Genomic DNA, 11,845 nt, shown 5'->3' on the forward strand with positions numbered 1-11,845 from the left:
TCCCTCCCTCCCCTTCCTTCCTTGTAGAGCGTACAAATACAGAAACTATCATTGAACACACAGTTACTACAGCAGTCACAATGAATTAGCAATTGCAAACAGAGAAGTAACAGAAAAGCAGAGAGAGAATCACGCTTCTGGCTCCCTCTTGTGGCCATCTCTAACACTACCTCCTAAAGCCATAGTGCTCCAATACATACACGCATTCATTGTTAGCCTGTTTATATATTGCCAAACCCAACCTGTCATGTACATAGCACATCTCTCTTGCTGCCAGGTGTGTTTGCACCCCTCCCCCAAGTCTGTTTCCAAGCTTTTGCAGTTCCTGAGATTTTGGCCTTGAGGCCCTGAGGACTAGGACCTTGTGCTGTTTTGGCCACACAGGGTCCAGGGTGGGATGCTGATCAGAGGGGTGTGTGTGGAGGCCGTGCCCTTCATCTTTTTCTGTCTGCCCCTCCCCCCCAGCACGGAGGCAACATCTGGCCTTCGGAGTCCTCCAAGGTCCGCCTGCCCCAGGCACCCCCGGATTCCCGGCTGGGCAACGTCTCCCTGATCCCCCTGCGAGGCAGCGAGAATGAGATGCGGAACAGCGTGGCTGCTTTCGTGGCCGACCCCTTGACGGTGAGCCTGGCCCTCCCCTCCCCCTCCCTTCTCTCTCTTTCTCTCTCTTTCTCTGGTGTCTCTCGCTCTTCCTTCCTTCTCTTCTTTTCCTGTTTTCCCTTTCTCCTCTTTCTCTCAACTATCACCCATTTCTTTCCTCCCCCCTCCCCCTCCCCCGGTTGGGGGTCACTGATTATCTTCCCTCCCTCCCTCCTTTCATCCCCCCTCTCTTTCTTCCCTCCCTTTCATCCTTCCTTCCTTCTTTCCTTCCCCCTCCCTTTTATCCCTCCCTCCCTCCTTCCTTCCTCTCTTCCCTCCCTTCTCTCTTCTTTCTCTCTTTGCCTCTTATTCCCATCCTCCCCCTTTCCTCCTCCTCCTCTTCCTCCCTCCTCTTCCCCTGGCCCTGGGGGTTTGGGGGTCCTGGTGAGAGCTGGCTCCCTTCCACGCTCCCAAAGGGGTTTGTCCTGAGGACCCCCATGCCACCCCTGGGCCGGAACCCCTGACCTCCTGACCTCTCCTCCTTCTCCCCGCAGCTCCTTCGGGACGTGTGAATCCGGCAGAGGCACCACAGCAGGTAAGGGGAGGGCCCCCCCTGCAGCCATTCTCTCTCTCTCTCTCTCTCTCTTTCTTTCTTTTTCTCTCTTTCTCTCTTTCTCTCTCTCACTCTCTTTTTCTCCCTGTCTCTTTCTCTCTTTCTCTTTTTATTCCTCTCTCTCGCTCTTTCTTTCTTTCTCTGCCCCTTTCTTTATTTTTTCTCTTTCTTTCTCTCTTTCTTTCATTCTCTTTCTCTCTTTCTCTCTCTCACTCTCTTTTTCTTTCTCTTTCTTTCTTTCTCTTTCTCTGTCTCTTTCTTTCTTTTTTCTCTTTCTTTCTCTCTTTCTTTCTCTCTCTTTCTTTCTCTCTCTCACTCTCTTTTGCTTTTTCTCCCTGTCTCTTTCTCTCTTTCTTTCTTTTCTCTCTCTCTCTCTCTCTCTCTCTCTCACTCTCTCTTTCTTTTTCTCTGTCTCTTTTTCTCTTTCTCTCTTTCTTTCTTTTTCTCTCTCTGTCTCTCTTTCTCTCTTTCTCTTTCTTTCTCTCTTTCTCTTTCTCTCTTTCTCTTTCTTTCTTTCTTTCTCTTTTTCTTTCTTCTCCCTCTCCCTCCCTCCTCCCCCTCTCTCCTGGTGATTTGCTCACAGGGTCACTCAGCTCTCTTGCTCTCTCTCTCTTGCAGGTTGGACAGTGGAGGTCAAGCGCAGCCAAGGGCAGTCCAGCCACCGGGGGCTGGTCCAGCAGGGTGGGGAGGGAGGGGTGCCCAATATCCAAGACAGACCCTTTCTGGGGTCCCTGGAAGAATGAAAGGCAGCAGGAATGAGACCCCCTCCAACCAGCACGGTGGGGGCTGGGGGTTGCCGGACAGCCTGGACCAGAACCCGTTCACCAAAGCCAACGGGGACATTCCTGTGCCAGCAACAAGGTGTGCCCCCACCACCACCATGGTTTGGCAGCTTCCTTGCCTGCAGGCTGGACTTCCTGGAGGGGGGGGGGGTGTCTTTGCCAACTCAAAAGTACCCCCAGACCATCCCTGCCCTTTGACCATCTCAGATGGACACTGAGCTGCCTTGTGTCGCCTGGGTTTTACCAGGCGCTGGAACATATATATTTTTTTTGGGGGGGGGGGGGAAGGGACTAGAATTTTCAGGGTGCCAAGAGACCCCCACCCCTTGTCTCCCCCAGCAGACAGAGCTGGGAGGGGGAGGAAGGGTCCCGGAGGATGTTTGGGGTGACACGGAAGGGACCTGCAGCCCACTCCCAACATTTCAGCTCCTGTCCGTTTTGTCGATCCCCTGAAATTAGGGTGGGGGGGCCAGCACAGAAGAGGAAGAAGCGACTGGTGGCTACTCCCTCCCTTTGGGGGGGTCCCCAATTCTGCACCCCCTCCCCTTCTACAAACTCGGGGGTCTCTTGCCAGCAACTTGGAAGAAAGAAACACAGACAGCGGCTTCGGTGGAACTGCGGCTGGCTGGCAGGGGGGGGGCCTTCTCTGTCGGTCCCCCCCCCCTCTCCTGATGGATGGGGGGCAGAAACCCCAACTTTGCAACGGTGCTGTGAAAAAGGGACGGGCTGCCATTGTTTTCAGCCGATGTATTTTTTGTTATCTTCTTTTTGTAATCGGAAATAAAATTTGCAGAAGGAGTTGGAGATGGTGGCGGGCTTGCAAGAGATTGAGTGGGGGGCTTCTCTGTTGCTCTAGATCATGGTATCATTCAAACTTGGCAAACTTTTAAGGTGTATGGAACTCCCAGGATACCCCAGCCAGGATTACAGAACTACAATTCCCAGGATTCCTGAGCTAAAATAGGTGGACTACAATTCACAGGATTCGTCAGCCAGCCATGGATGATAGAGTTTGAAGAGGCCAGAAAGGTCACCTAAGTCAGGGGTCTCTAACCTCGGCCACTTTAAGACTTTGTGGACTTCAACTCCCAGAATTCCTCAGCTGGATATGAACGATAGAGTTGGAAGAGGCCAGAAGGTCATCTAAGTCCGTGTTTCCCAACCTTGGCAACTTGAAGGTATCTGGACTTCAACTCCCAGAATTCCGCAGCCAGCATCTTCTGCCTGGGGAATACTGGGAGTTGAAGTCCAAATACAGTATCTACAAGCTGCCAAGGTTGGGAAACACTGATCTAAGTCAGGGGTCTCAAACCTTGGCCATTTGAAGACTTGTGGACTTCAACTCCCAGAATTCCCCAGGCAGCCATGAATGATAGAGTTGGAAGAGGCCAGAAGGGTCATCTAAGTCAGGGGTCTCCAACCTTGGCCTCTTTTAGACTTTGTGGATTTCCACACTCAAGGCAAAGCTGGCTGAATTCTGGGAGTTGAAGTCCTCAAGTCCTCAAGTGGCCAAAGTTGGAGACCCTGATCTAGAAGGGGCTGATTGTGGTGCAGGAGTCCAAGCTGGTATATTTCGCTCTGGGAGGCTGTCCAGAGGTGCCCCTTCCCCTCCCAGCCCCCCCCCAGGGTCTCCTAGGCGCCTAACTGGGCTTTGTGGAAAAGCCACTTTCTCCCCATGCGTTTATCTCAATGCGCCTTGGAGAAAGGCCAGAGCAGCTCATGGCAAGGGTTTGCCTCTGTTGCTAATGGAAGGGGGCTTTGGGTCCTCTGGGTGGCTCCCTTGGTAAGAAGCCCCCTCTGCGCTTTGTGGGGTGGGTGGGAGGGAGGGGACTCTGATGAAGAGAGGCAACCCAGCAGGGGGAGGGGAAGCATTTTCTCCCATGGACTTCTGATCTTTCCCCTAAATCTCCCTCTTCCTGCTTGTGTTACCTCTAGCTATGCAGCCAAGCATCCTACTTGCTTTCCCTTCCGCCTGACTGCACTGTTCACCCATTTGGAGACTGTCAGAAAACACGACCCCTAAATCCTTTTCTTCTGAAGTATTTGCTAACACAGAACTGCCAATACAATACTCAGATTGAGGATTCCTTTTCCCCAAGTGCATTATTTTACATTTGGAAACATTTTATTTTTATTTTTATTGGATTTGTATGCGGGGTCTCCTGCTTGAGCAGGGGGTTGGACTAGATGACCTCCAAAGTCCCTCTGATGAACTGAACATTGTGCACTGTTACTTCCTCCAGTTGTGGGGAAACGGAGCAAAAACCTTCTTTGATGTTGCCTCCACCCCCACCCCCTTTTCCCTTCTCCCCATCCGATTCTCCCCAAAGGGTTTCTCCTCTCTTGTCTCTCTACCCTCCCCAATTTCGCAAACTCTGCCCCTAAAGCCTTGACATTTGAGAAGCCTTCCTGGGCTTTAATGTTAGCCAGCCTGATATTTACCCAGCCGCCTGCTGCTCAGGTTCTCCAGGAAGGAGAGATGCCCGGCAGATTGTGTGCCTGTTTGTCGAGACACAAAACCACAAGAAGGAGCTGTGTGTGTGTCTATTCTGGAAAAGGGCCTTGGTCTCCAGCAGGAGGGCCGAGGGGCTAGTGAGGGGGGGGGGGACCAGGCCCTGAATGGGTCCAATGAAGACGGACAGGTGGAGATCAATGCAAGCCGAACCCAAGGATGCAGCCGGTGGGCAGGTGTCCATTGTCAAAAGCCGATTGTGCGCAGAAATCCTTGAAAAAGACACAAAGGGGGAAAACATCCTTGCCTCCCACTTTCCTATTAAAAACACTTCCCTCCTGAACCTGATTTAACCCTTTCACACATTTCAATGTTTCCATCATGTCCCCCCTTTTCCTTCCGTCCTCCAGACTGGGGCATGAAACCCACGGTTTATATCAAAACACAAACGCCTTAGGTTATATCCATAAAACACACATACATTTTCAATATTTCATAAACCAAGATTATTTTGCGCCTTTTCCAACCTTCCTCCCTTCTTTTTATTTATTTATACTTATTTATTTATTTTGTCCAATACACAATAATACACAATGAATGTTATAGAGGATGTAGTAGAGAAGAAATACGAGATATAGGAGAGACAATAGGGCAGGGGACGTCTTATTGTCTTAGTCCTTCTCTCCTTCTCACATTTTATGAGGTTGAAGGCCTGGATTTTTCTGCATCTGCTGGGCAGTGCAGAGCCGCTGGTGCATGAAACCCAGGGTGGCTGGCCTCTCCCCCTGCCCTCCACCCCCCGCCCCCCAAATGGCCACGCAGCACCAGCTGCACCAGCCGGGGGCCAGTGGGGGGGAGATCAGGGCGAAGGACGACGGATTCCAATCCTGGGGCCAAAGCTTGGAGGTCCGTCCACGGGAGGCATTGATCCAGGTTGGCACCTCCTGCCACAATGGCCAAACTTCAAAGGCGGCCGATGGAGGCCCGGAGCGGCCAGGCTGATGGGGAGAAGGTGGCGATTGTGGCCTTGGATGGAGAGCGCTGGAAAAGGTGAAAAATAATATAGAGCGCTGGTGAGACCCCATTTGTAATAATACTGGGTCCAGTTCTGGAGACCTCACCTACAAAAAGAGATGGATGAAATTGAACTGGTCCAAAGACGGGCTACAAAAATGGTGGAAGGTCTTAAGCATAAAGCTTATCAGGAAAGACTTCATGGACTCCATCTGTAGAGTCTGGAGGACAGAAGGAAAAGGGGGGACATGGTCGAAACATTTAAATATGTTAAATGGTTAAATAAGGTCCAGGAGGGAAGTGTTTTCAATAGGAAACTGAACACAAGAACAAGGGGGCCACAATCTGAGGTGAGTTGGGGGGTAAATCAGAAGCAATGTAAGAAAATATTATTTCACTGAAAGAGTAGTAGATGCTTGGAACAAATTTCCAGCAGACGTGGTTGGTAAATCCACAGGAACTGAATTTAAGCATGCCTGGGATAAACATATATCCATCCTAAGATAAAAATACAGGAAATAGTATATGGGCAGACGAGATGGACCAGGAGGTCTTTTTCTGCCGTCAATCTTCTAGGTTTCTATTCTATCCTATCCTATTCTAAATCCTTATCCCATCCTATCCCCTTCCCTTCTATTCCCTGCGTATCCCATTCTGTATCTCTCCTCCTCCTCCTTCTCGAGGCAGCGTCAGAGAGGGGGAAAAGTCGCACCCAGCCTCATCCTCCCTTTGCTCAGGGCTGCCATCCACGCCCGTATCCTGTTGGGAGGTTTCCATAGCTACCTGGGAGACCTTGGCAACCGGGAGCCTAGAGGGAGGGGGCATGAAGGCCCTCCATGTGCGCCGAGCACATGTTTCATAACTCAGATAATAATAGCCACCCAGCAGCACCTTCGCCCTCAGGGGCCTTTCGTTGGCTTCGGAGCGGAAGGTTTACAGGAAGGATGAAGACCTCGGTGGCTCATCTCTCAGATCCCGGGAGGACCACCTGCGGCCCCAGCATCCTTTCCCTTGCCAGGTAGCAGGGCTGGGCTACCTGTGCCTCTCCTTCCTTCCCAGCCCTTTCTCACTTCACTCCTTCCTATTGACTTGGCCAATTAGTATTCCCCTCCTTATCAACACCAGTGAGCATTCACAACTTCTGGAGGCAAGCTGTTCCACTGGTCAATTGTTCTCACTGTCAGGAAAGGTCTCCTTAGTTCTAAGTTGCTTCTCTCCTTGTCTTCGGAGAGGGGCAGCATACAAATCTAATATATTATTATTATTATTATTATTATTATTATTATTATTATTATTATTACGGTATTATTGTATGCCGCCCAGAGTCTACAGAGAGGGGTGGCATACAAATCTAATAAATAATAATAAAACAATAATAAAATAATAATAATAATAATAATAATAATAATAATAATGTCAGTACAACACAGCAAACAAGATCACTATGCTGGATTTCGTATTTCATCACCAGTCGGGCGCTTTCCAATCACCTAGGACTGCGTGATGTAGCGGTGAATTATGTTTGCCGATCCCAGTCAAGCGGCCTTTTGCAATTGACAGATGGAGATTTTGTCAATTCCAATGGTCTTCAAATGTCCGCTGAGATCCTTTGGCCCTGCGCCCAGCGTGCCAAGTACCACTGGGACCACTTTCACAGGCTTATGCCAGAGTCGTTGCAGCTCGATTTTTAGATCTTCGTATTTCACTAATTTCTCTAGCTGCTTCTCCTCAATTCTGCTGTCTCCTGGGATTGCGATGTCGATGATCCATACTTTCTTTTTCTCCACAATCACAATGTCTGGTGTGTTATGCTTCAGAATTCGTTCAGTCGGAAGTCGGAAGTCCCACAGTAGTTTTGCTTGCTCATTTTCAACCACTTTTTCGATCCCACCACTTCTTTGCCCCTGGTAAATGGTAGTTCCGGCACAAGTTCCAGTGGATCATCTGTGCCACAGCATTGTGTCTATGCTTGTAGTCAGTCTGTGCGATCTTTTTGCAGCAGCTGAGTATGTGATCGATAGTTTCATCTGTTTCTTTACAGAGTCTGCACTTTGGATCATCTGTTGATTTTTCAATTCTGGACTTGACAGCATTTGTTCTAATGGCCTGTTCTTGTGCCGCCAGTATTAGTCCCTCTGTCTCCTTTTTGAGTGTTCCACTTGTAAGCCATGACCAGGTCTTTTCTTTACCCACTTTGCCTTCAATCTTCTCCAAGAACTGTCCATTTCATTTCATTTATTGGATTTATATGCCGCCCCTCTCCGAAAACTCGGAACAAAATGCTTTGTTCCGCCAACTGTCCATACGACATTGAGTTACAGTTTTTCTGTACTGGTCCTTAGTTTGCTTCACCTTGAGAAGCTTCCTATTGTTGACCTCCATCAACGCTGATTCTTTGCCCTCCTTCACATAGTTAGCTAATGCATGCTTCTCTTCTTCCACTGTCTGCTTCACTTGCAAAAGTCCTCTGCCGCTTATTTTCTTTGGTAAATACAGCCTGTCAATGTCACTGAGGGGGTGTAGTGCATGATGGATCATCATTAATTTTCTGGTTTTCCTGTCCAAGTTGTCCAGCTCTGCTTGAGTCCAGTTTACTACGCCAGCTGTGTATCTAATGGCAGGTATGGCCCACGTATTTATAGCCTTGATAGTGTTGCCACCATTCAGTTTGCTCTTCAAAATTTTTCTGGTCCTCTGGATGTACTCTTTGCTGATCACAGTTTTCACATGGCCAGGCTTGATATTATCCAGTTGCAAGATGCCCAAGTATCCGTAGGCTTCTGGCTGGTGGCACTTGGTGGTTTGACCATTTGGCATTTCAATGCCCTCACTTTCAGTGATTTTCCCCTTTTTCAGTGCCACTGTGGCACATTTATCCAGGTCAAACTCCATGCTGATGTCATTGCTGAAGATTCGCACAGTGTTGGTTAGTGACTGTATCTTAGTTTCTGATTTTCTGTACAACTTCAGGTCATCCATATACAACAGGTGTGAAATTTTTGGTGAATTCCTAGCAGTTTGGTAGCCTAGGTTTGTTTTCTGTAGGATGAGTGACAGCGGGATTATAGCGATGATGAATAGCAATGGGGACAAAGAGTCCCCCTGGAAGATGCCCCTTCTGATGTTGACCAGTCCATAGCTTTCATTCCCAACAAAAAGCTCAGTCTTCCAATATTTCATCGCCTTTTCTATGAATTTCCTGATGTTTTCATTGACTCCAATGACTTCCAGGCATTTTATGATCCAGCTGTGTGGCAATGAGTCAAAGGCTTTCTTGTAGTCAATCCAGGTCATGTATAGGTTTGTTTTCCTGTTCTTACAGTTCTCTGAAATCAGCTCCCCCCGGAGATTCGTACTGCCCCCACCCTCCCCGCCTTCCGCAAGAGTCTCAAGACTCATTTATGTCGTCAGACAAGGGGTAATTAGATCTTGGTCCCTGGCCAGGGAACGTTTGTATGATTGTTGTATGAATGGGTGTGATTGATTTTAATATTTGGGATTTAAGACAGCTATTTAATTTTTAATTTAATTGGATTGATGCTATTGTAATTTACTTTTTTTATGTGTTGTAAGCCATCCCAAGTCTTCAGAGAGGGGCAGCATAGAAATCCAATTAATAAATAAATAAATAACAAAATAAATAAATTAGAGTTGGAAAGGACCTTGTAGCTCATCTAATCCAATCCCTGGTCTACAGCTCAGTCATGATGGAAGAGCAGTGGCCTAAGCTGGCTGGGGACAATGGGAGCAGTAGTCCAACCTATGTCAGTAGATGAACAGGGGGGAAGCTGAAAGTCATCATTTCTAGGACATTTTGCCCAGAAAACAATGATCTTTCAATCATCCGAGTGATTGGCAACTCGGCAACCTACTGAGCTGCAGTTGCACAGATGGCCACCGGAGGGCGCCCACGCTCATCTGCCTAACTTTCCCTGCCTGCTTCTAATTCACACATTTTTTTAAAAAGAGGTTTTTAATTAAGTCTTTTACTTGCAAGAGGCCTTAAAAATATGCAAGAAAAAATGTGCTCTGGGCCCCGAATGGTGCTAAATGAAGTGTTTTTTTTCTATTAAAAAATCCAGCAATAATGTTTGTGTTAAAGAGCTGAATTTTTTTTCATCTGCCGGCACACACAAAGTCTCTGCAGGGGTGGGTGTGTGACCCACTAAAGGGGGGAAAGGGTCAGTCGGGTTGAAGGAATTGTGTCCCAAAAGGAACCCCAACTTTTAACCAAGGTTGGGGAAGCTTCATTCTCTTTGGAACAGAGGAGAAAACATGATGGAGGAGACTAGAGGCTATACCTTTCTTTTCTTTCCTTTCTTCCTCCCTCCTTCCTTCCTCCTTCCTCCCTCCCTCCTTCCTTTTCTACCTTCCTTCCCTCCCTCCCACTCCTTCCTTTCATTTCTTCCTTCCCCTCCTTCCTTTTCTTCTTTCCTTCCTTCCCTCCTTCCCTCCCTCCATCCATCCATCCATTCCCTTTCCTTCCTTCCCTCCCTCCCTCCCACCCCCCACACACCCCATCCTTCCTTTATTTTCTTCCTTTCTTTTTTGTTCCTTCCCTCCCCCTCCTTCCTTCCTTCATTCCTTTCTCTCCTTCCTTCCTTCCTTTCTCTCCTTCCTTCCTTCCTTCCTTCCTCTTCTGTCTGGACCAGTTCTATGGAACTGGTAGGAACTGCGCATGCGCAGAAGCAAAAAACTGGCAAAACTCTCACTCACATGAGATGCAAGATTTGTTTGCTGCAGATGCGCAGAAACCAAATCTCGTGCGGGGGCGCAGGGGCACACATCAGGGATTCACAGCTGCATGCACATCCCGGAATTTCCTCCTGGGACGGAGCCCCTGGCTGCTGCCCCACCGCTGTGTAAATGTCTCCTGAATAATAATAATAACAACAACAACAACAACAATAATAATAATAATAATAATGTATTAGATTTGTATGCCACTCCTCTCCGAAGACTCAGAGTGGGAAGGAATCCTGGTCCCAGGCTGCCCTGATTCATCGCCCACCACGTAATTAGGCCACGAGTACAAAAGGCTCCCGAGGTCGCTCGGAATCCGGAGCCACAAAGTGCCTTTTCCTCGTAATTGACTGGCAAAGCACGTGCCTAATTATCCTGGCTCCCCCCACCAGGCAGCAAGCAAAGGAACCACAGCCTCCTTTTGGTGATGTTCTTAGACCAGCTAGCGGTGGCTGAGCCGTTTCAGTGGCTTCTGGTCCTCTTCTGACGCTCTCCAGTTGGATTGAACCCAAATCGGGGAGTCTCCAAACTTGGGCGGTTTAAGACTGGTGATAAAACCAGTGGTGCTGTCTAAAATGGGCGCTATCTAACAAAATGAAATTCAATGGTGAAAAAATGTCAGGTTCTACATTTAGGCAAGAAAAACAAAACTCACAGGTCCAGTCTATGGGGCACCTTTATTTATTTATTAGATTTGTATGCCGCCCCTCTCCGAAGACCTTGCTCAACGGTAGTAACTGCAAGAGGGATCTTGGAGTCCTGGTAGACAACCACTTAAATAGGATCCAGCCGTGTGCAGCAGCTGCCAAAAAAGCCCACACAGTTCTCAGCTGCATCAACAGAGGGAGAGAATCAAGATCACCTGAAGGGTTAATACCACTTTCTAAGGCCTTGGTAAGAAGGCCACATTTGGAATTCATCATTCAGTTTTGGTGGCCACAATGCAAAAAGGATGTTGAGACTCGAGAAAGAGGGCAGAGAAGAGTGACAAAGTAGATTAGGGGACTGGAAGGCTACGAATGTTGGAAGAGGTTTTATTGTTGGTTGGGAAAAAGGAAAAAAAGATATAAACATACAAAGTCAAATAAAATTTAAAAAGAGGATCGGTTTGAGGAAGGAACCTCAGAGTCAGGTAGTGCATTCCAAGCACCGATCCCTCTGTGGCTGAAATTGTATTTTCTGCAGTCAAGTTTCGAGCGGTTTACATTGAGTTTGAATCTATTTTGTGTGCGTGTGTTGTGATGGTTGAAGCTGAAGTAGTCATTGACCGGTGGGACATTGTGGGAGATGATTTTATGAACTTACATTGAGATCAGATCGAAGGTGATGTAGCTCCAGTTATGCAAGTCTAAACTGTCAAGTCTGGTGGAATAAGGTATTTATTTATGAGTGGAGGACTCTTCTTGTGAAATATTTCTGGACTCTCTCTATTGTATTAATGTCCGATATGTTCATTTCTGTAGATTTATGCATAATCAGTGAATTGCGTGACAAAATCCTGGAGAGTTATGAATTTTGAATAAGAACATTTTTATTGATTTGCAAGTAGATACGTTTGCATTTCATTGCAACACTAAATGGATTTTTACGATCTCGGGCCCTAATTTATCTATCCTTCGAACACATGCAAAACTCAATTCAACCTACAGAATGGAAGCACAC

General features: G+C 47.8%; 1 protein-coding gene across 1 annotated transcript in view; it reads left to right on the forward strand.

The window, feature by feature from the left end:
- The window catches only part of ARAP1 (ArfGAP with RhoGAP domain, ankyrin repeat and PH domain 1), a 108,756-nt gene extending 105,978 nt beyond the window's left edge, over positions 1–2,778 (forward strand). Inside the window, 3 exon segments of the mRNA XM_070749442.1 lie at positions 466–621; positions 1,134–1,174; positions 1,811–2,778. Coding sequence (XP_070605543.1) covers positions 466–621; positions 1,134–1,151 — 174 coding nt within the window. The 3' untranslated portion in view covers positions 1,152–1,174; positions 1,811–2,778.
- The last annotated feature ends 9,067 nt before the right edge of the window (positions 2,779–11,845 follow it).

The sequence above is a fragment of the Erythrolamprus reginae genome, chromosome 4, assembly GCF_031021105.1.
Source record: "Erythrolamprus reginae isolate rEryReg1 chromosome 4, rEryReg1.hap1, whole genome shotgun sequence".
Lineage (NCBI taxonomy): Eukaryota > Metazoa > Chordata > Lepidosauria > Squamata > Dipsadidae > Erythrolamprus > Erythrolamprus reginae.